The sequence below is a fragment of the Motacilla alba genome, chromosome 12 (assembly GCF_015832195.1).
Source record: "Motacilla alba alba isolate MOTALB_02 chromosome 12, Motacilla_alba_V1.0_pri, whole genome shotgun sequence".
Lineage (NCBI taxonomy): Eukaryota > Metazoa > Chordata > Aves > Passeriformes > Motacillidae > Motacilla > Motacilla alba.
Window position 1 is genome coordinate 17,444,911 of NC_052027.1, and position 23,912 is coordinate 17,468,822.

Here is a 23,912-nt window from a genome sequence, read left to right on the forward strand (position 1 = left end):
CAAATTTTTAAGTCTGCTACTGAACTCCTACTATAATGGGAAAGGTTTGTAAAAATATAGTAAAGTCCTAAGAGGTAGAAAACCATATAGTCTTGATCTTATCCTTCCAGAGCCTTAAAAACTCTCTTGCCTTCTCACTCTTTCCTCTGGCTGTGCATCCAGACTGAGAAACTCTTTCTCCAGTTAGCACCCAGGGATGCATAGAACATTCACAGAAGAAACTGCAGCATTACTTTTGAAGAAACTACCTCTACCCTCGCTCTTAATAAATAATCTCCAAACTATTTTATCAACTGCTTGGATTTGCACCATCCTCCAGGCAAATTCAGCCAGCTTAGAAGTTTAAAAAAACTTCATCTGGGACTTAAACTACACTGACAATTTTGCATTACATCAGGGAATTATCAAATGGTTAATTTTAACAATTTCCTGTAGATTTTATTTTTAGAGAAAAGCAGTAATTTCCTAGATCACCTCAAATTGATAGGATGCCTGTCACTTAAGAGAAAAAAAAACCTATGCTCAACAACCCTCCACTATTTTCTGATATCATTCTTCAGCTGGCGTTTGTGGCAATAATAATTAATAATTTCCACACCTTGCATCTTTGGCATGCTTTAACACAGACAGGTGGATGTGTCAGTGGCACACAAACATTATGATACAAAATGCACCTTACGCAGTTTCAGCAATGGTATCTGAACATGGACAGTAATGTAATTAACAGAATAGTAATTAACTGATGATAACACACTGGTGTTCAGTGATCTTCCTGCAGAACAAGGCATTTCAGTATCAGCAGATAGGAAGAAAATCTGTCAAGAAATCAATTCCACTTTTACATTCTCTAAAAATGTTACAGGGAAAGGAAAGAGGGAGAAAGAGACACTTGATATAAATCCTTCTCATTACTTATTCCTTGTACAACTATCTACATTTGTCTTATAAAAAAATTAATATTTATTCCATCTAAGATTTTCAAACTTTAAAGGGTTTCTCTGTTCTGAAAATCTGCCAGGTCCCTACACAACAGTTAACAAATTTCACCAGAGGGTGGCAGCCTGTTGCTACAAATAGAAGGAAAAGTCCTTCTAAAGAATAAATGACAGACTGTCAGAGCACTGGAAGGGCCCAGTAAACATCACAAACAATGATTAGGCAGTACTTTAGTACTCAAACAGGCCCCTCTATTTGAGAGCTGCTAAACCCTACTGTACACCATTAAATTACCACGGGATGAAATAGTCTCATTTTTCCAAGTCTTCTCCCCATCCCTCTTTTCCCAATACCAACCTACCTAATGCAGTACTTCAAACACAGTAATACAAAGAATATTGCAGCATTGGTAGACAAAGAGCAGCAACCTTAATAAGATACAAAAAGTTTAAGAATATAAGATACTACTAAATAATTATTTCAACTTTCACCCTCAGCTGTGGCAAATATACACAATGTAAATCAAAACAACCTTCAGTAAAACATATTTTCTTTCATATTATCTAGGTGCTCTCTCCAGCTGCTAGACTGAGTTAAAGAAGGTGAAGAAGTGTTTATTTAACTTCCTTTTCCCAGTATTAATAGTGTCTTCCTACTCTGCCCAGGATGAAGCCCGCAGGAATTCACTGTATTAGACAAGCTGGCTAGAAGTGTCAGGAAGGAGAAGAGGACAGATAGACAGAGAAGGAGCACAGCTTTTGGATCTCACTGCCTGATCTTAAGAACAAAGAGTTGCAAATTCCTAAAAGCACACTGAAGCTTGGGCTGGACGAGCAGGCAGAGAGGTGGACTGAAAGTGGGCTGGAAGGCAGCAAGTGCAGAGAGGCCACATGGTGAATTCCAGCTGGAGGTCAGGAAGTGCCAGTGGACCCCAGGGGGCAGTGCTGGCTCCAGCTCTGCTCCCAGCTTCATTACCCATCTGGCTGACAGGGCAGATCACCCTCACAAGGTCAGTGGTGACGGATATGTGACTCTCTGGGGTTATGCTGCTGGAGAAATGGCCAGCAGGAGCTCATGCAGTTCATCTTGGGGAAGCCCAAAATCTTGTTCCTAGTGAGGGACAACCCCATGCACTGGTGGCTGATGGCTGACCTGGAAAGCACCTTTGCAGGAAAGGATCTGTGCGTCCTGGTGGACAAACTGAACACGAGCAGCTCAGCTATGCGTCCTTGTGGAAGGATGGCTCACAGTATCCTGGGCTGCTTTAAAGGGATAAAGACAACTCTTCATTCCCAGTGTTGCTGTCACTAAGTTATTATTCCAAGAGCTAAGAAGCTCCAGAAGTCTGGATTCCTATGGATTTGAGTCGTGCAAGCCTCAGGTCCCTGCAGCTGCTCTCCAGCTCACACCACAGCACCTCTCTGCTGCCACAGGCCAGAGACAGCTGTGTGCCAAGGGGTCACTCACAGCTCTGTCCTCTCCTGCCTTCCATCTGCTCCTAAGCAAGATTTGGAACTGTCCCTTCCAGCTGAGGGACCTCTCTGGAGCACTTTCCTCTGCCCAGCTGCTATTTTCCACAAGTTAGTAACAAGCACATAAATATTTCTCTCTATCCTGTGTCAAAATTGGTTATAATTGGTAATAAGGATTAAAAGATACTGAGTGAAATAAGTGACAAAGATAAAAGGTTCTTTTCTGTATAAAAATCAAGAAGGGAAAGTTCGGCTATTTTAAACATAATGGAAATTTCCAGAATGTTTCATGAGTATCCCATTAGGAATTCCTGCACCTGCGTTTCCCAAAAGTGAGTGAAGTGACTCAGACCAGAGCAGTTGAAAAATATAAACTAAAAAGTAAAATTTTTAACCATTCATATCTGTTTGCTAAAGGAGCAAAATATCTCAGCTACCCAAACCAGGTTGTGCATAGAAAATCAGCTATGACTTCACTGTTAAACAATTTTAGAATAATTTAATGTAATCTCAAAAAGCATTTACCCATGTCCTAAAAAGAAATTGCTGTTATCTCTTGAAGATACTCATTCTATATTCATTCAATTGCCAGTTAAAATATTGCACTATTTATCCAGAAAAACTTTGGTACATCACAACAGACAAAATAAACATTACTATTTTCATTTAATTTTGATCAGAATTTAATAGCAGCATGATAATAAAAGCAGTACTAAACTAAAAATAATGAAATTGTTCTGAAGGCTCTTTCTTTTTTTCTCATTCTCTATGTTAAGAATTACACATAGCTTCTTGGGTTTGTGTTGGGACTTTTTCCCTCCTTTCTGGGGAGACTAGAGATTTGAGAACAAAGCTGCTAATAGGAAACATATGGAAAAGTTCTGGAGTAAATGAAAATCTGACTTGAATTCCAAATGCCACGTATCACATACCACAGTCTAAATTATCTGCTAAGATAAATGCAAGATTTACCCTCCATACTCAGTGAATCACATGAGATGGAAGACAAGGTTATATATGAAATAAACAAAACCAGACCTGCATGATAGTTAAGAAACTTCCAAAACTAATCAATATTTTGAAGTGAGTTGGGATGTTTCTCAAAGCCCACGTGAGCCAGTAAAAGATTGGCTCAACGGAACATGCTGCCTTGCTGCAGTTTTTCACAAAAAATATGAACATTCCTACTCAAGTGAGCAGTCAGGCTCTGGATTTAACCACTGTGCTGCTGTGGCTGCAGTGGGAACCCCACACAGCCAGGTTTTCCTATGCAGGAACACTTTCCTGTCTAGGGGAAATGTGACAATGGTGAGATTTCTGGCACAGCAGGACTGGGGACTCAGTTTTGATGAGAATCTCACACATTTCCACAGGCAGCCAAGCCTTGTCCCACACTCCCTGTGCAGCAGAAGGGAATTCAACAAGCCTGGATGCACCAGAGTAACCAGATGTACAAAGAGCCCCTCGAGAAACGATTCACACACCTGGTTCATTCCACGTGTGCTACTCATCACCTGCACAAAGGTTTCTATCAGAATCAGGCAGAAACACTGAAATCAACAGTTTCTCCTCACAATTACATCTGCAGGAACTATTATAGTATTACAGTCTCTGCTAAGAATGGAAAAAATCTCGAGCTGTCAGGCTGCCAGAGGATGGAAAATTTCCAGAGGGACAGAGAGGGAGCAAGTCACAGACACAAGCATGGACTTGCCTCTTAATTCTTCAGCTGGTGTTATTTCCAAAAGCTCCTTAAACATAAAGACCAATGAAAATATTTTTCTTCCAGAAACACTCTTCATAGAACACTTTAACTCATTTGTGTAAAAAAAACCCCAAACCTGGCCTGCCATTCTAAAAGATAGTATTTTACCAAAATTTATATCTTATTTAGGCCACCAAGAACATCCAGTCACCATTATTATCCTTCTGTCAGCTCTGTCATATCTTCTTTCTATTCTCCAGGGCAAAACAAGGAACAGACTGAATGAGGGATTCACAAGTTGGTAAAAAGGGCCTAATTTTTAGCATGAAGAAACCACTTTTGTATTAACCTCATGAGAAGATGTCCAGATTCAGGAAGTGACAGAATAGTCTAGTATTCTGCAAGAATAATAAAGGCAACTGTCATTTCTCATTTCTCCAGCATTTCAACTCATTTCTCCAGCAGCAATACTGTGATGAAGCTTAATTATTACTTACTTAAGAAAAAAATTAGTGATTAATACCTAGAAATTAATAACTTCAGGAAAGCTTACTTGGCTTTTTGGAATGTGTATTTTTCACTTATAGTTTAAGCTGATACATTCAGTTTCTATTTAGATGTTACCCTCCTGTAAATTAATATTACTGGTGTCTTATATTTACTCAGATACTAGATTTTACAAGGAAAAAGCCTTTTGACCTAACTCCATTAAAAAAATTACTATTACAGAAATAGAAAGCCAGATAACTTTCAGAAAAACAGCAAAACTAAATGCCAGTACAAAAGTAGAATATTTTACCCCCATATTCCCTGACTGCATACTGCCGTCCTTTAATGGGATCCAGCAGGACCATCATGTAACAGGATGAATTTTGAGATGAAAGAATCAGGGTAGTTTCAGGAGCTATTTTCCATGCAAACACCTACCTAACCTGGGCAGTTAATGGTCTCTCTGACAAACTATGCTCCTGTACAGTGGCCTGTAAATTTGAGATATTTGATATGAAGATAAAATCTGTCGTGACGCCATACGGAAGAAAACACTTCAAACCTCGCACCAACATTATCAGACCCAGACCCCAAAAGCACTTTCTTAACCAACATGCCAAGAGATCCCTTGTTTCCCCTGTCAGGAACACAGTTAACAATTAGCATTTATAAACCCGCAATCTTTTATTTCAGAAAAGTAGAAACTAAGTCTGATCTAAACCCAATTTTCAATATCCTTCTTTTTGCTTCCCTCTGATAGATGGAAGAAAAAAGGTAGTCACCCTTTATAAAAGCCCTTTACCATTACTTATGATAAAGTCACAAACAAAGTGAGTATTTTAAAAATATAAAATGTTTCTTACCATAAACTAACTACAACTCTTGGTGCTGTTTTCCTTGAGCGGGTTCCATTGGAGCACACATGTGTAAGGCAATATTTCATTACTCCTGTTTCAGGAATGCTTTGCCTTAGCAACACTGTGTTTTATGGATTCATACTGCTTCTAGTGCCTTGTGCTTAGGACAGAAAGGGTAATGTATGCTTCCCACTTGAATAGTTCCCTCCCAAAATCAGAATGCACAGGAACCTGAGAAGAGGAGAAAATGTGAGCATGGAAAACACATCTGTCAGATGTGCAACTGCTTCATAAAGGCACTGCTCTGTCTTTCTAAAAGGTATCTTTCCCCTCAAACATCTCACCATGGCTAAACCCAGTATCTAGTTCAGTCATTAGCAGTTCAAAACAACCACCCCGGTCCCCATTCTAGGGCTGCTTTCACAACACACAGACTTATTTAGAAGTTTCAGCATTAAGCCAAGTGTTTGGCAAAGTTGTGAAGGGAGATCTGGACAGCTGTCTTGCATTAAAAGTGACATTTTTAAAGGGAGCTACCGCTATCAGCTCGGTTCTGGTAAAGTTTAATCACTCAAAGCATTGATTTCATGTCATTCCCTTACTAAGACCCAGTTAATGTTTTTTTAATAATTGAGTTTTTTTGAACAAAAACATTATGGACGTTTATATTTTGGCTACAGCTTTAGGCATTTACTCCACTCTTCAAAAAGCAATAGGACAAGGCAAGAGAAGGTGTTGGAAGCAAGACAGAACAAGGACACACTTGCCAGATTACCATGGAAGGTGTGTAATGCCCAGATCAACCTTTCCTCCTTAATGAAATGGAAAGAGCAGCTGCGGCTGCCCCATCCCTGGCAGTACCCAAGGCCAGGTTGGACAAGGCTTGAAGCAGCCTGGGATAGTGGATGGTCCCTGCCCAGGGCAGGGGCTGGAACTGGACGAGCTTTCATCATTCTGTGATTCTCTGAGTGCTGGTTTAAGTGTGAGCCTGGCTCAAGTGTTCACAGTAAGGCCTTTTAAGGATCGCAGAACAGGTAATAGAAGAAACAACTTCCAGCCAGAGTGCTTGGATCAAAATAAGACACTCCCCAGAGCTCTGCCAAGGAGAAGCTGTGACTCACAAATTATTCAAACCACAGAGAAACCCTTTTGATTTGATTAACTCCCATAAATCAAAAGACACATTTATTTTATATGTCAAGCATGAGCATTGCTTCCAAAGGACCATTAATATTAAAGAAAGTCCCAACAAAATGGGGATCAAAATGGAAAGTAACCAAAGGAAATCAATGGTAGAGAGATTATAATCTTTCATTATAAGACAATATGCCAGGGTACAGAATGATGTGTAATAATACCTGGTGTTTCTGTGAAAGCTTCCAGGTCACAGATTCTGGCTGCATAAGAACTGCACTGCAGGCCATAAAGGCAATGTGGTGCCAGCACTATAAGGTTTGTGCTAAAAGGAGAGGATTATTCTCTTTCAGAAAGAAGGGACAATAAAATTAAGAACCATTTTAAGGCTGATGTTCAGTTTCCAGACTACAGGAGAGAGCTGAGCAGCTGCCTGGCAGAATCCTCTGCACCACCAGGCTGGACAGCTGTATTTGTCCGAATATTTCTAGAGCAATAGATGTTTAAGAAAGAAACACATTCTGTAGTCACTGTAAAATCAAAGACCATCACTCTTAAACACACTCCAAAGAGTAAATAGGAAGCACTTTCCATCACGTACAAGGGGAAAATTTCTGCTAATGCAAAACATTTTCCTACTCATGATCATTCAGGAATGCTTTGGCAAATAACTTAGACAACTAACCTTAATCCTTGCCTGGAAGTGCCTAAAAAAGCTTATAAACATATGATTTTCAGATTGGATACAAACCTGAGAACAATCTGAAGTTCCAAGCACATTTTCCAACTCTAACCAAAGTTTCAGGAAGTCCTTAGCTATAAATGAATGAAACAAGCTAATGAATTAAGTACTAATATAAATTATTATGGTAGAATTCACATATCTCTTTTAGACATCTACCAGTTTAGGGCACTAAGTCAGCAGTTCTGCTCAAAATAAATAAGAAGTGCCTGCTCTGGAATAGACACTCAGCTCCATTACCTTCTTCACTTTCTTCCCTTCCAGAACACTGTGTTCTTTTGTTTACAATGTTTATTAGTGAGTGCAAGACACCTGTCATATACTGTGATCATTTACATAATTTTATATAAGACACAAATCAGGCAAACTAAAGACTCTGTTAAAGTTTGAGGTCCAACTGCTAATACTGCCTCAAAAAAATGAATATACCTGCACCAGTAAACAGTGGTTGCAAAACCAGACAACTATTCCCAGAACTCCACATGGGAGGAAAACACAGCCCAAAGTCATCTTGGAACAACCAAAGCAGGCTGTATAAAAATACAGAGTATAACACAAAGCATATTTATTAAACAAGCTACTCAACTACTAAAAACACAAGTGTCAGCTGACAACAGTGACTCTCCTCAGCAGAGATTTATAATTTCATACAGCTCAGAGTATTTTAGAGCAACCAGACACTATTTGCTACAGATAATATTGCTTACATCAATTTTCAACTTGTGTTATTATTCCAGTGTAAATTGTTTATGACTACGTGTTACTGTGTTAGTAGAAACATGAGTACACTACAACCCTATTTAGATGCCTCTTCTGTAGAAAGTAAAATCCATCTATTAAAAAAAGCCATAACCTCTCCCAATATACTATTAAATCCTTCTAAGATTTCTAACACAGCAATATATTCAGAAAAATGTTACATCCCTCCTCTTCTGTCAGTCCTTCAAAGCCAACTATCCACTACCATAAACTGATATTGTCATACAAAAACCCTCACATATTATAAAATTGAACATGTCAGGAAACTCCATACTTTGCTTTTGCAGTAGCAATTGCTCCTTGCACACATTCATGCACAAGTGTAACCAATCATCTAATGAGATCAGAGCTTCCTTATGTATTGCTTCTAGATGCATAGATGCTTCTAGTGAATTCAGCCCTAAAAATTCAGCGTATCGCTGTTCACTAGTAGAAGTTACTCAATAATTTCCTATGAGATTATAATTAATTCCCATGCTACAAGGTCAATAAGCTCAACTGTTTTCAGTTGCTCAACATGTTCTTCCCAGGAGCTCTTAGCAAAACAAAGCAAAACACTGAAAACAGGCTGCACAAGATGTGGATCGCCAGAGTTTGGATCTCATAATACCACCTACTAAATGGGAAATAAATAGGGACCACACAACAAGGTTCAGGTCAGAGGCAACAGAAAGCACCACACAGGGCACAGCTCTGTCTTCCTTTGCTTTTTTAAACAGATTAGGCCTTGTCTCAGTTCTGTTGATATGACTTGATGGCCCCTTTTCCATAACCTTTAAAAACACACGTTCCCACAGGGACACTCTCCTGGAATTTCTACTCCATGAAGAGCAGAACACCACCAAAGCCCGGGAGGGCTCGGGCTGGGCTGGAGGCTCTGCAAGAACAAGACCTTCAGCATCTCAGTTTGCTGGGCTCTACACTGCAGTCAGTGACTTTTCAGAGGAGTTCTGGCACAGGATAAATAAATCCAGCAGCCACTGGAGCTCCGGTGTTCAATCAGCTCTGCTGAAGACAAGCACAGCTAAGAAGCACCTTTGCAGATAATCCATGGAATTCCCAGAGGCTGCAGGTGACTGCTGACAGCAGTGCTGGGCTGCCAGTTAAGGCCTGAAAATTGGGATGCCAAGAGCTTCTGTGCCTACAATGTGACTCTGAAGTGCAGCCCAGCCTCAGTGACATTGCCTACAGCTGTTTCCTACCCACAGGCTTCACAAGGAACCAAATTACAGCCTTCACAGCTCCTTGTTATATCTGACTATGCACTCCCTTTTTTAACGGGCCACAGGAACAAACATCACCAATTCTTATCTAAACCACAGAATTCCTTCAAAATTGTCAACTGAGGATTTTTAAATTTTGAACTGGAGGCCTTTTCAGACATCTGATAGCAGGGCCAGACTTTTGCAATTCTACTAAGATCATGTTTCTAACACAGTCCTCAGGTAACAAAATTGGAAAAGCTGACAAGTCTAATAAGTTGAATACAGTTAATGGAGATGGTGAAAGTCCAAAGATTTTAACTGATGAAAAGGATCCATTGAAGTTTAGCTAAAGAAAATAAATCAGCTTGAAGCCAACTCAGACTTCTAGTTTGCCATACATCCCACTTTGCATCACAACTGCATCAATAAAATGACAAAAAAAAAAATTACAAATCAACATTAACAATAATTCCTTCCAAAGCATTCTTAAAACTAAAAAATAAAACACGCTGAAATCCAATAATTTTTTACAGCCTTTGGAACCAGAAGTCTTACATGAAGGATGCTAAATTTAATCCCCTCATTATCTGCCTTGTAAGGAAATTCCTGCCACACCACAAATGAAAATGAAGATCAAACCACACAATTTGACCAAGATCACAAAGTATAGACTTGTTTGTCTCCAAAACAGCTCTTGCCACAAAACAGGAACTGAGTCTTAATATATTCCATGGCTAGAGCTGCATCAGCCTCTGAAGCTCAATATGCTTCAAATCAAGAGCTTTACCACAATTTTTCAAAGGACAGACTCTTCTGTCCTGCCACCATGGATTTTTAAATTCACCACAAGATTTTAGATCTCCTAAGAGCTTAAGAGACTTTGGGACACAATCAGTAGTAGAAAACAATACAAAAATATCAGGTATGAAATTAGAACTCTAATTTTTATCTTTGGATAAAATAAGTTTTATGTATCTTTTACTTATAACTGTTACTAGAACAAAGCTTCCAAAAATATGTGCCATGTTCTTTGTCTTGTGCTTAAAAAACACCCAAACTTTGTAGAAGCCAGTAACATTTTACTAACTGGTCATAAAAAACTTGGTGGGGCTTTTTTTATCTCTCACTGTGTATGTATTCTATTAATTATTTAAGAAAAAATAATTACTGGTTTTGATTTAGTGATACAATGGAGCTATTCAACTATGTGTGGCACCATTAATCAAGGACTATAGAGTTTTAATTCCTCTCTTTCAACCTCTCCCTTGTATTCTGCATTCCCTACATAAATACATGACTGCTTTAGTTTATTTCTAGTTTTGTCAACTCCTACAATATCACTTTGGTCATGACTTCTGATGCTTTTCTGAATGTTAGAATTACATATGAATTATTTTCTTATATGTATTCTTGTCCTCAATATTAGAGAAGAAACTTAAAAAGGCTGAGCAAATCATCAGCTTCATGAAGCTCAAAGACAAAAGCCATAAACTTACCACTGCATTTTAAAAAAAGTTATGATACTTCTAAGGCACTTTTTAAGACGAATTTTTAAGAATCAGATTCTTCCTTGTGAACAGATTTTGAAATAAAGGAATTCTTTTACTAAGCCAAAAGCATAATTAAATGCTTTGGATAAATCATACACTTAAATCACTTCACAAAAAAAAATTTCCATTTCCTCAGTTTTTTGCATATATCACAGGTATTTAAGTATCATACAGCAGCAAAGGCAGATAACTGTACCTTCTTTCATTAATTCCTCTTAAAACCTAAGATAATACTTTTCTTGAGTAAAATGATTTATGTTTCATGTCCTAATTACCCTTTGCACAAGATTTATGCTCTCTCTATGCAACTTAGCAAAAAAGACGTTGGAAAGCTACTGTGAATGCTCAGCTTTAACACCACCACACCAACAGCACTATATAGAACAAATCCTTTGCAGGAAGGAGACAGGACATAGACATTGTGGGGGGAAAATAAGGAAGATGTTTATAAGAGCTTATTTACAGCACATGCTTCCCTTTGATTTTGGTAAGGTTAATTTTTTTACTGTTTCTTAACTTGATCCTCAGAGGACAAACCCTTCACAGAACTGAATCACTGCAGCTGAACCCGCACAATGAGCTAATAACCTCTGTAATCATTTTTGAAGCCTTATTCTCTTTTTTTTTTTAAAATGGGAGTTGGTAACTGAAAGAATCCTGCCAATTATATTGAAGGGATTTGAACAAAAGGAGAAATTGCTTCACAGCCTTATGACACAGCATCTACAGCAAGTGATGATGTGGCACAAAGCAGTTTTTTACATTTTACTGGCAAATCAGAAGAGGGGCCACAAGGCTGTTATTTTGTGTTGCCTTCCCACAAGGCTCCTTACCACAAAATATGGCTTAGACAGACCTTTTGTTCCTCCAGCTGGGGTAGGCTATGTCTTAGATGATTTCACCAGCACAAGAACTTGCTGCCCTCTACAACCTGAACTTCTCAAACCTCCAAAGAGTAAGTTTTCTTGCTAAAAAGGAATAAAATGAACTAATTGTGTTATTTTTCAGTGAAGAGTGATTCATGCATGTTATATATATTTAGCTTTCAGCGAGTAAACTACTTGCAAGTACAGTTACTAAGCTCTGACTTGATTACAGATGGTAAAGAATCAAGCTTCTAAGATTTTCTATTGTTTTTCAACCTTGTAATTATGTGTTTTATCATATTGTGTGCATTTCTGACCTGCATTTCCTGTTATCAAGTTTCACCTGACATGAGTGTTTTAAAGCTGGTTAAATTCTTAGAAATATTTCACAAAGAGGTGTCAGTGTCTCAGTGCTCTGAGAGACAACCTGCAAGCCTGGCAGGACAGTTACTATTCTGCCAGTAAGATACTCGGCTACAGCCAAAGTATCAAAATGTCTCCCCAAAACCAGATCCTCCCTCTCCATGAAACCTGTGCGAGACTTTGGTACATATTACTTCTTATTTGTCATTTCACCTGACATGATGGGAGCTCTCTTCACATTGTCCACATTGCAAGTAGATCAATCCCACAATGGTGTTATTCCTCAAAGTGAGAAGACTTACCTGAGTTGTCCCTCCTGGTTTCTAAGGACAACTGTGGCACCAAGAACAAAAATTATTAATTAGAAGTTTTGCAACATGGAGTAGAAGTGCTGAGAGAATTGAACCAGAAGGTGAAGCTCAAGTTCTAGACTGCAACTGAAGAGGGAGGATCAAAAGGAAACAAAGAGCATGAAATAGGCAAGGGGAATAGACGGGGAAATGTTCCACAAAACCAGAAGGTAGTTGTGGGAGATAGAAACAGATTTTAGATAGACACCAACTGGACTGATTAGAAGATATTCTGATATACACTGCCTGAAATGTGAAAACCAGCGAATTCCTCCTGAAGCACACAATTCCTTCTCAACCCAGCACAATGCATTTATGCAGCACTGTGGTGCAAGGCTGCTCTGTGTCTCTGCTAATTGCTTAATTAGCTCGGAGATCCCACAGTGCTGCAGGGATATGGAGTCCCTGGCTTTGCAAAGAACCTACCTGGAGAGGAGTTCCTGACTCCAGTCATACCTGGTTTAAGGTTTTCATCAGTTATGAAACTGGACTGCATTCAAATGCCAAGTTAGATATGCAGGTTAGCCAATGCCTCATGGTGACACCCAGCCAATGGCACACAGCACAATTGCAAGGATGCAGCAAATTCCAATAGTTTGTTACTGCTTTTCTTCTTAGAATTCTCTCTGTGCTGTTCAGTTCATAGAATACATCACCCATGAGGCAATCACCACTAGGAATCACCAGAAATGACTGCTTGTCTCATCTCCTTTGTTACTGAGAGTGTTCAGTAAACAAATATTGACAAAGATTCCCTTGGGTATGAAACATATATATATATATATATATATATATATATATAAAATAAAAGAGAATAACTCTCTCTCTGCTTCAGGGTATACTGAGCAAAGTCTCAAATTTTTCCATGACTTCTGTGGTTTGACTTGCAATGTAACATTTTGACTCATTGCTGCTTAAATTGAACAGCTTGACATGATTCACAACTCTCATTCTGCCAAGTAACATTGTTCCTTTGACTGCATAAAGTACTCTAAAAGGTCAGACTGGCTTTGAGCATTAGAAATTTGACCTGCAAAATTATTTGCCTTTCATAACATTAGGATTTCATCTCAGAAGGGTATTTGGAAGATAAATTAGTTCAGATCTATAAAGAACATATGATTACAGAAGCAGAAGGAGACTACAAACTAAACTTACCACTAAAGATTTTATACCAGGTGCTGTGTACAATGGTTGAATTGCACTGGCTTTAAATAAATGATGGGAAAAGAAAAATCACATCATCCTTAACACAGTACTAAGTCAGTCATGTTTTGTGCAAAATAGAAAAACAACACAAAATGCTGAAGAACATACAATTTGCAAAGCCGCATAAATGTCTACTTTACATAACATACAATATTTCCAAGTAATCTATTTCAATGTTCTTTTTATAGAAAAAATCCTATTATGGTACCCTTCAGTACCAAGCACAGACCAGGTGAACAGCTGTTCCTTGCCTGAAGTCAGACCAGAAAACCTCTGTGTACTCAAGGACAGTAAATTTGTTTGTTTTTTACATGGAAGGTACAGATCAGAACTTGGGTTTCCTAGTAATGTCACAAGACAGTGTTGCCAAAAAAAGTCATTATTCTACTTACTTCATTAGATATTGCTGCTCCTTAAAACTTCTGTGCTATTTACTTTATAACCATCTAAAACTTAATGTTTCTTCTCATCAACAGGTCACAACATATCAATTTAAATATGGGGATTCTGAGCCACCTATTGATCCTCCACCTCCTCTGGGCTGCTTTGGTCTTTTGTCAGTACGAAGACTATGATTTTGAGGATGAATATGGTGGGGAGCCAGATCATCAACTTCCATATTATTTTAACCCAAACACCCAAGTTGAAGTTCCTCGTTTTCCTTTTCCAGTTGAGTGTGCCAAGGAATGCTTTTGTCCACCAGCTTTTCCCTTATCCATGTACTGTGATCACCGAAAACTCAAGACAATACCAAACATCCCCAGTCATGTCCAACAACTTTATCTACAAAACAACAACATTGAAGCTGTGCCTGCAGGACCATTCACTAATGTCACCTTCATAAGGGAAATTAACCTCAGCTACAACAATATTAAGTTCCATATGATTGACCATGGTGTTTTTGCCAAACTTTCCCATCTCGTGCAACTTCATTTACAACATAATGAACTAGAAGAATTTCCATTCCCTCTGCCCAGCTCTCTAGAGAGACTCCTCCTTGGTTTCAATAAAATTTCCCGGTTACCTGCAAATGCATTGGAAGGATTGCCCAACATGACCACGCTTGACCTTTGTAATAACTTACTTGACGACTCAGTATTCAAAGAAAAACCCTTCTCAAATATGAAAAATTTAATGCAGCTCAACTTATGCAACAACAAATTACAGACAATGCCTCCTGACCTGCCACCGTCACTTCGGCATCTTTCTCTTGAAAATAACTCCATTTCTCATATTCCAGAAAACTATTTCCACAGACTTCCCCACATCATTGCTCTAAGAATGTCCCACAATAACCTGCAGGACATTCCGCACAACACCTTTAATCTACCCAACCTTCTGGAACTTAATCTTGGACATAACAAATTGAAACAAGTGTTCTATATTCCAAGAAGTTTGCAGCATTTGTACATTGAAGACAACGAAATTGAAAGTAGGTTGATGGCTAAATTTTGTAAAAAGCAATAAACTGAGTGGATTTTGGCACTGCTTGTGGGAGGAGTGTGGGAGAATATCATCCTATATTCTTTGAAGATGTATTTATATTGCATCCCAGTCATTTGAGACCAATTTGAAATTAGAGAGGATTTAATTTTTGAAGCTTTCATCTAATTCACAGTTCTTTGTAAAAGTTGATACCAGTTTTTCATGTAACAGCAAAAATTTTTAAAAACATTTCTTCTGATTTGGCAACTGATAAAATATACAGAGAAAAGGAATTATGAAAATATTTCATTCTCATAAAACAGTAATTACAAATCCCTTACCTCACAACCTTATATTTAGCAAGTCCCCAAGCTGGTACCATTGTCAGTTACAAAACCGATTTAAAACATAGAGAAGGGTTATATTACTGTGCACCACAAAAACATCTTCCATTTTAAATTTCAAAACATAAGTTTCACATTTGCGATAGGTCTAAAACATAACTGCCTTTTGCATTTTAATTTATATTTTTCACTCCCTTACAGATATCAATGTTACTGTGATGTGTCCAACTCTGGACCCACTGAACATCAAGCAGTTAACCTACATACGGGTGGACCAGAACAAGCTCACAAGCCCCATCAGCTCCTACGCCTTCTTCTGCTTCCCTCTCATCAGAACCATTTATTATGGAGAGCAAAATGTCACTGTCAGCAGGCCAGGCCAGCTCAGAACACCGGTGTTCCGGCGGTTTCTAACACCAGAGGAATTCCAGGAAGCAGAAGACAATCATGAAACGCTCAATCAAGAAACTGAAGAAGATCATGAAGCAGAAGACAGCTATTTTCATCCTTATTATCACTGAAGTAATCATTGTTAATAAGTATATGTGGAAACTTCTCATTAGTCTGGGTTATTCATATCTATCCTTGAGCAACTGAGCAGTTTGGGATATCCAAGATGCATCTATAAAGTGGAGATAGGAGTTTAGAGTAGGTAAATGTCATATTACTGGTGTAGTAAAAAACAACACTAGGAACAAAGAGCACTCACCTGAGCATTAGATAAAGTTCTGGCACATAACCTGGGTTGATGATGGGCTCACCTTTCGGTGAGCAGCCAAAGTGAAAAATTGACTTGAAATTCTGTTCTAAAGTGACCCAATTGCAAAATGACTACAATATAAATCAGTGTCATAATTCAACAGGAACAAGTGATTAAGGCCAAAAATCCATCCAGCTCTACATCCTACTGCTGACAGCAGCAGCAGAGATGCACTAGAGAAAAGGACAAGAGATTGAGATTACAAAATACTTCCACAAGGTTCCTCCACATCTCCCAGAAATACAGATATTTCTTCTTCCAATATCAAACTGGACAAGGACATCACAAACACAGAACTTCAAACCTTCCTCATATTACGTTTCAAGTGTCCTGACAAGCTGTATTATAATATTCACTTCTTTGGATGTCCTTTAACTATCACAGTCTTTCAAAGGAGATTTCAGCTAATTACTAACACAGGCAATAAACAATCTTTCACTGAGCTGCTGGGATCTAGGGAAAAGCGTGTGCATTAACACAACTGAACCATTAGCATTTATATTTTCCCTACGCTTCAGCCCATGTTATTTTAGAAGGCACATAGAAATGTAATGTAATCTTTGCATTTAGAATTATTCATCAAGTAGGACAGTTACAAAGAAAAGCATTGCAGGCTTTTTAAACTATTAATTTAACTATTAATTTATCCCTCTGCACAGCTAATACAAATTAGCTGTATTCTGCTTCAAAGTACAATCAACACTGCTTTAAGTAACCTGAAGAAAACTTTAAGCTATGCAAATTTTTATTATGTCTTATGCCTAGAAACAGAGCCAGATAACTACAGGGGAAGATAACAATATAGAGCACTTTATTGCCTTTTTTATCACTTCTTTATTTTTCAGCACTTTTTCCCTGATAGAGCTTTACTAGCTGTGAGGAAAAAAAAAATCCCTGTTTTCAACACCAAAATGAAACTTTGCTAGATAGAGCCATACATCATACTACCAACTTTGCATAAAATTATGTAGTCTTTTTAGTTGTCCTACACTTAAAGTATAATGTAATCAGATTTCTATTAGAATTTGAGAAGCTAGGCAGGTTTCATTTTTTCTCATAGAATTTTTGAGGGTTTTTTTTTCTTTTTTTTTTCTTTTTTTTTTTTTCATTTTTTCTCGTAGAATTTTTGAGGGGTTTTTTTTAGGCACGTATTAATATTTATGGTTTCTGATGTATCAACTGAAGTATTAAGAAAATGAAAATACTTAATTGCTTCTTTTTAAGAGAAAGATTTATTGTAAAGCTATGAATATAAACTTTAGGAATATATAGAGACTTTAAGGACAATTGGTTGTAAGAATTTGTAGGTACAAAATCTATTCTATTGTTATTAATTTGTGGATCTTCAGCCAACTAACTCGAGAAATGTGGTCCTCTCTCCTTCCCCTTTTTCTTATCTGCATTCTGAGAAGATCCAGTATTCATAGCAAACTATTTTATGGTCACCTCACAAATTCACAGCACTAAAGAATGTCTGCTTTTAAAAAAAAAATTATTAATGTTTATCACCCTCAAACACCTCTGGGTTTCTGAAAAGGGGACACATACATGTATTCATTCCTTAAGTACTCAATATCATTTATGTATACTATATACAAGAATTTAGACATATCTGTACCTTTATTGCTTTATTAATACATACATGTAGTATATTAACTTTTCAACTATTTCAGATTTTAAGTGAATGGTGCACAAAATGCAAATCTAAAATAAGAGGCTTTTTTGAAAGGCTTGCTCAGCTTTAAAAATAAAAGAACACTATTCTGCTATAGTATGAATATTACATCTTTTATCACAAACTTTCTGCTTTTTAAAGACATTTATGAAACAAAGCTTGGCTTTAGTTCTAAAGTAGAAATCACAATATTGATGCTATATACATTCCTCAAAGTCAAACTGGAAATTATTGGAAACTTCAGAGCTGTCTTATTACACTTGACTCATTCAGGTGGAATATGAAATTTGTATTACAAGCAGAATTATTATAATTCACCTTCTTTCAAATAATATTATCATATAATCTGTAGCACATAGGACACTTATTCCAGAAAGGCTTTTACAGTGGACAGAGAACTAAAGACTTGCTAGCCTTAGAAAAATGAGAATTATAATAAAGTACTGGATTAATGGATATCTAGCTGAGTGAAATTTGCTCTGGTAACACAGGGGATGCTGTCTGTAAAAGTCATGATTTTTTTGCCTTCCAAGTATCTTGGAGTTCTCTGAGGGAATCATGGAGGACACGGAAAAGAGAGATCCTGGTCCAAACAGCCTACAAAAATTCCTAAAGGCTTTTTAGGAAATTAAGTTGCCACAGATTAAAAGGCAACATCATGAACAAAAATCAAAGTACGAGAAACAGCCTAAGAATAAATGGTCAGTTCTTGCTGTGGAGGGAATCCCACTGGTGGGAACTGTGCAGAGGGCCTGTGCTGAAATTTATTCCCTTTAAAATGCTAGCAAGAGATGGACAAACCAGGCTGAGAAGTGAGATGCCAACAATGAGTGCTAAGTGTGGCTGGAGAATGGCTGCAAAAGTCCTCAGGATGCTAAAACAGCCAGTGGAGCTCATCACAGTTAAATGAGAAGTGATGCCCATGGAAATGATGATCTCAGTTCCACATTAAAACTAATGAAGGATGACCTCACCAGCATCACTCAGGGAGCAAGACTCAGAAGTGCTTCAGTAGCAATAGGTGTTCAGTGAAAACTGGCTCAGCACCCAGGAGTCACAAAAAGCAAACTCAAATGTAGGGAGTAACTAGAGCCAAATGGAAAACAAGAGACGTCAAGACACTGCCATAAATCTGTGGCTGACCCAGACGCTGAATGCAGTATTGATTTCCAAAGCCTCAGGTAGCTGGTGTAATTACACAGGGCATGATTGGAAAAGGATTAGAGCAAGGTCACCCAAGGTAAGGACTGGCTTCTGTATCAACAACATGGAATGCACTAGGGCTCAGCAAAGAGATGGCTGAGGGGGATACAGAAGATACCCACAAAATTATGGGCTGCAGTGACAGCAAGGGCCTGGGGACCTGCTCCAGTACAAGGGAAGGAGCCATCGAATGAAGCTCATGTGTCCCACGTACCTGAGGACACAGTGGGTGCAGCAGCAATTTTAGACATGGTGTTGAGAAAAGACACAGACAAGTAATTGTGTTCCTTGGAAGAGATCCATTAAAGGTTGCTAAAGGAAACACAGTAGGGACAAAAGTACTGAGCTGAAAATAACTGGAGAATGGATTTGAAGACAGGACAGAGACAAGGATCATACATCATTGCTCTATTCTCTGTCTTCCCAAAGCATCTGTTCATGGGCATTACTGGACACAGGACATTGTACACAAACCTTTATTATTAATTCCTCACCATTTCTATGTTGTCACTATCCTGAACCATGGTAACATGCTGGTACTGCTCCTCACTACCACTGCCTTGAGACAGTGTAAAACTTACTTCCTTCGTGTTTGCTCTGGTACTTACTTACAAACTATACAGTGTTTTTAAAGGAGGAAACAGGTTCATAAACTAAGAACTAAACATGTTATTTATTTCATCAGTAACATCAAAACCTAACAATGAAATAGCTTAATGAGTTTGTTTACAGCACAGTCAGAAAATCCAGATCAAGCTTTGTGTCTGTATTTTAACTCTGCAACTCCATGAACAATTCAGGTAAAGTGCTAACCACCAGAAGTCATTATAAAAATCAAAAGAAAGAGAAATAAAAGTAGTTTAATCCAACTGTTTATATTTCTTTCTTTAGCCCAAAAAAAGTGGGAATACATTTTGCTTTTTCCTGATAAATATTTTTTACACTTTGCTTCAGTACTCCAATAATAAAAGTTATGTGGATGAGGACAGAAGCTCCTTTAGAGAAAACAGATATTTTACATTTCACATTTTCTGACTTAGCTTAACATATTCATATTCCACTTTTACAATACAAATCCATTTCCTTCTTTTTTGCCCAACCTGATCATTGTGAGCTATAAGCATGGGCATTTCCTACCTGAAAAGCAGGAAAGGGGAATATACTATATTTTTAACCAAAAAAGTACACATTGAAGAGACTTCACTATCATTTTCCAGTACTGCTGCAAGAGTATGAACTATTCAGCTATAAGCCAATTTACGTATACACTATTGCAACTTACGGAATTCCACAAATACAAACATTTTAAATGCTTTAACTGTTTTGCCCAAAATTTATATTTCTAACAACCTAATTAATTTGAAAGGAAAATAAATAGAAACACAACGTTGTAATTCATTGCATTAATCCATCATCTAGAGAGGAAAAAAAACCCCAACAATTCCCCTCTTCTACAAGTACAACACAAGGAAAACAGATAAATGTGAAGATGAGCCATGAACACAGTAAAACAGATGCTATGAACAACAAAAGGAACACATGCCTGGAACACTGAAGTAAAATATGGATAAGGCAAATGACTCTTGGAGCCCTGACTCAAATGTCCCTGTGGACATAGTAACAGCTCTCAACAAATGATGGTATTGTCATAAGGAAGTAATGCCAATTCTGGAAGGAATTCTAAGAAATTGTAATAAATTGCAGTAGGTTGGCTTTTGTTTCAGGATATAACTGATGTCACAGAGCAAAGCTCAGGAGAACATGTGTTCAACAGAGAGGTCTGGGTAAATAGACAGCACTGTTACTCTGGTTATCATTTGTATTTGTTAACCATAGTTTGATTCCTGTTTAATATTATGCATAATTTTTGCAATGTGCTTTATTAATTTATAACACAGTAACTGATAAAAGATTTTTTTCCAGAAATGGAAGAAATAAAGGTAATGTCTTCAGCCTTAAAAAATTCTGATTATAAATCAGAAACATATGGAAGGATGTTCATACAATCACTAGGTCATTTTTCAGCTGTCTTCATTTTGCAGCTGGTGGCCCTAACAGTGACCTAAACTGATTTAATTCACTGAGCCTTGGAAACAGTTGCAACTTTTCATAAAAATCTGGAGGTGTTTATGCATAACTATTTAATTTCAGGTACTTCTTTAGTGATTCTGAATCTTGAAGAATGTTCTATATTTTCTCTCTAGGACATGACATTTATTTTACATTCATACTACCTCTGAACCCTCCTCCATCCCTTAAGGGTGCTGAGTTGGAATTGACTTTGCTTTACACAATGACTCTTCTATAGCACCACCTTCAGTTCTCAAACCAGCAAAGAAACCAGGAGATTGCTCCCTCCTCCCTCTGTGATACTTTTAGTTCCCAGAATAAATGCAACTCCACCATCATTACTGCCATTATAGTAGCTTAAAAATTATTTTTACACCCTCTGTCAGGACCTTAACAAAAAGCAGAAGAGAATGAAGGAGCCTCAGAAGTTTCATATCATACATTTATGCAGCAGCAAAGACATAAAGGTAGTTTTAGAAACTAGAATTAATACCACATAAATATCAAAGAAAAGGCTTGTGTTTTAGAAAAAAAACTTGTGTAGTGAACCATTCCAAAAAGTTCTTTCTTTTAGGTTACAAAAGGAGAAAATAAAAATAGAACCATCAAGTTCAGTTCAAACATCACTTAATGCTTTTGCCCTATTAACAGTCAATCTCTCACCGTTTGCAGATTATTATGCACATGCTATCAGGCTGGTGCAATAACTGTCTTTTCCTCCATAAAACCTTTTCTATTATAATTACTCCAATCCATAACAGCTGGTCAACATTGTGAAGTGTTTAAATCACACTCCACACAAATTATGCCAAGGAAGCTCCAACATGTTACCTCATGAAGCAGAAATATCACACACAAAAGAAAATCCAGCATTGTGCCCGGGTCTATAAATACCCAAAAATCTTTAAAGGCTTTCCTAATTTGTCCTCATGTCATTCTGTCCTACACAGATGACTGGCCAAGAGAAGGCACTGACTTTGAGCATTCTGTGTAAGGGATTCCCAGCATCCACCACAAGCACAGGTCAGCTGAGCAATAATCCACAGTACTTCTTTTCAAGAACACTTATAAACAGGAAAACTCAGAAATGGCAGAAGTTTCCAATATAATCTTTTAGAGACTGTTACACAAGATGAAAGCCAAGGTCTTTAAGCAGCTACAAAATACACTTCCCTCTGTCTAAACATAAAACAAACCTGAATGATTAAAAGGAATCTCCGCTTTGGTTTATTTCATAAGGAATATCTTGATAGCAACTTTATGGGACTCCCCCTAGTGCTGCCTCACAACCTCACCCCTGCACCCCAGAGGTAAGGTCCTGTGGTTTTTCCTCCCCATTTTTCTTTTTCCAGTGTTCTGCCTCCCATTGCAAAACCACAAGACCTTACACAGGCAGTGCCAGCCCCTGCCCTCCTGTAACTCCTACAGACACCTTGGAGAAGTCATTTACAACCTGTCTTGCGCAAAGTCTACCCCCCTCTGTACTGACATATAAACTAAATACTAGATTCTTCCCCAGATACTGAAGATTTAGTCAGCAACACATATAGTTTGGATAGTTACCCTCATTTCTGTACTGCTCTATGTTTTTCCTACCTTTGCCATCCACATTCACCCAGCTTCTCACTTTTTCTCTCCTATTCTTTGTTGTCATGACAGAAGAAAACCTTGGGGAACAAATTTTACACCTATTCTGTATGCAACCCTTTTCACCTAAAGCTAAGTTTTCCTGACAGCAGAATCCAGAGACCAGAATCCAATCCCATTAATCTGGCTTGGGTTCTATCCACTACTAGAAAAGAAGTCTTGTGGTTCATTTACACCTTCAGCTACACTTTATATCCTTACAAAATGTCAGGGAAATGACTACTGTTCAAATTTAAGTCATGATTCCATGTCAACAAAATTAGGAAAAATAACCTTTTAAAATGCCTAACAGTCAGTACAGCTGAAAGTATTTTGTGGGAAAATCAGTGAGTACAAATAAGACATCATAGGGAAATCAAAAAACACACCATGGACACATTATCAAGACCCTCTTCAAAAACTGGAGCTCAATGAGTTAACAACACAGTAGGCTTAGGTTTCCAGAAAAGAAACCACCTTCCAAGTACATTGATCCTTGTAACCAGAGTCTAAGCAAAAGACACACATCCAATTTCCAAGCACTTACAGTGCCTAGAAAGCACTCCCTGCTTGCCAGGGTGTTTCCTGTGAGCTCCCCTAATGCCAATACATATGAACTACATATTTCATCTCCCATGGTTTGGATATTTTGGTTATTTCTATTCACTCTGAGCAGGAAAAAAGCAGTTGAAGGAAGCAATACTCCCCTTCCTTGTTTGCAGTCACCCGTCCCACCCCCATCCTTGTGCTGATCTGAGCATCTGGTACATGTTCAGATAAAAACTGGTTTTACCTGACATTATTTGCTGATGTATTTTCTTCTTTCATGACAATGCTGACAAACTATGGGACAAGGTTACAACTTTATTTGGTACTGTGAGCTACTTGATGACATCACCAAATGAAGTACTTAACATCTCCCTCATTGAATGTATTTGTAAGCAACTATTCATGAGCTCCTGAGAAGTGCCTCTATTGCAGAGTACACACATGACAACCTTTTTGGGATAAGCACACAACCAAAATCTTGTGACCCTGATGAACAAAGACTTTTCATGTTTTGTGCAGAAGCTGTTCCTGAAGTTGTCTAAAAATTCAGAGCCTCTTCTCTTGCAGATCAAAACAAACAAGTTTCCATGAATGAAGACTTCCTACATTTTCAAGGCCTCATT

The 23,912-nt window shown here is 37.9% G+C and overlaps 2 protein-coding genes across 4 annotated transcripts in view; one reads left to right on the plus strand and one right to left on the minus strand.

The window, feature by feature from the left end:
- LOC119705869 (centromere protein P) overlaps nt 1-23,912 on the minus strand; it is a 112,484-nt gene that overhangs the window by 62,097 nt on the left and 26,475 nt on the right. The window lies entirely within an intron of this gene.
- Nucleotides 9,891-17,227, plus strand: OMD (osteomodulin). 2 transcript variants are annotated; one of them, XM_038148683.1, is made up of 3 exons: nt 9,891-10,221; nt 14,114-15,069; nt 15,608-17,227. In XM_038148683.1, the coding sequence occupies exons 2-3, from the start codon at nt 14,136-14,138 to the stop codon at nt 15,925-15,927; spliced, it is 1,254 nt and encodes a 417-aa protein (XP_038004611.1). In that variant the 5' UTR covers nt 9,891-10,221; nt 14,114-14,135; the 3' UTR covers nt 15,928-17,227. The 2 variants fall into 2 exon arrangements, with proteins under 2 accessions (XP_038004611.1, XP_038004610.1); XM_038148682.1 differs by lacking the exon at nt 9,891-10,221 and adding an exon at nt 11,009-11,804.

Coding starts and splice junctions, on each gene's coding strand:
- OMD (XM_038148683.1), top strand. CDS start 14,136: ATGGGGATTCTGAGCCACCTATTGATCCTCCACCTCCTCTGGGCTGCT. Junction 15,070..15,607: donor TGAAGACAACGAAATTGAAA/GTAGGTTGATGG, acceptor ACTCCCTTACAG/ATATCAATGTTACTGTGATG.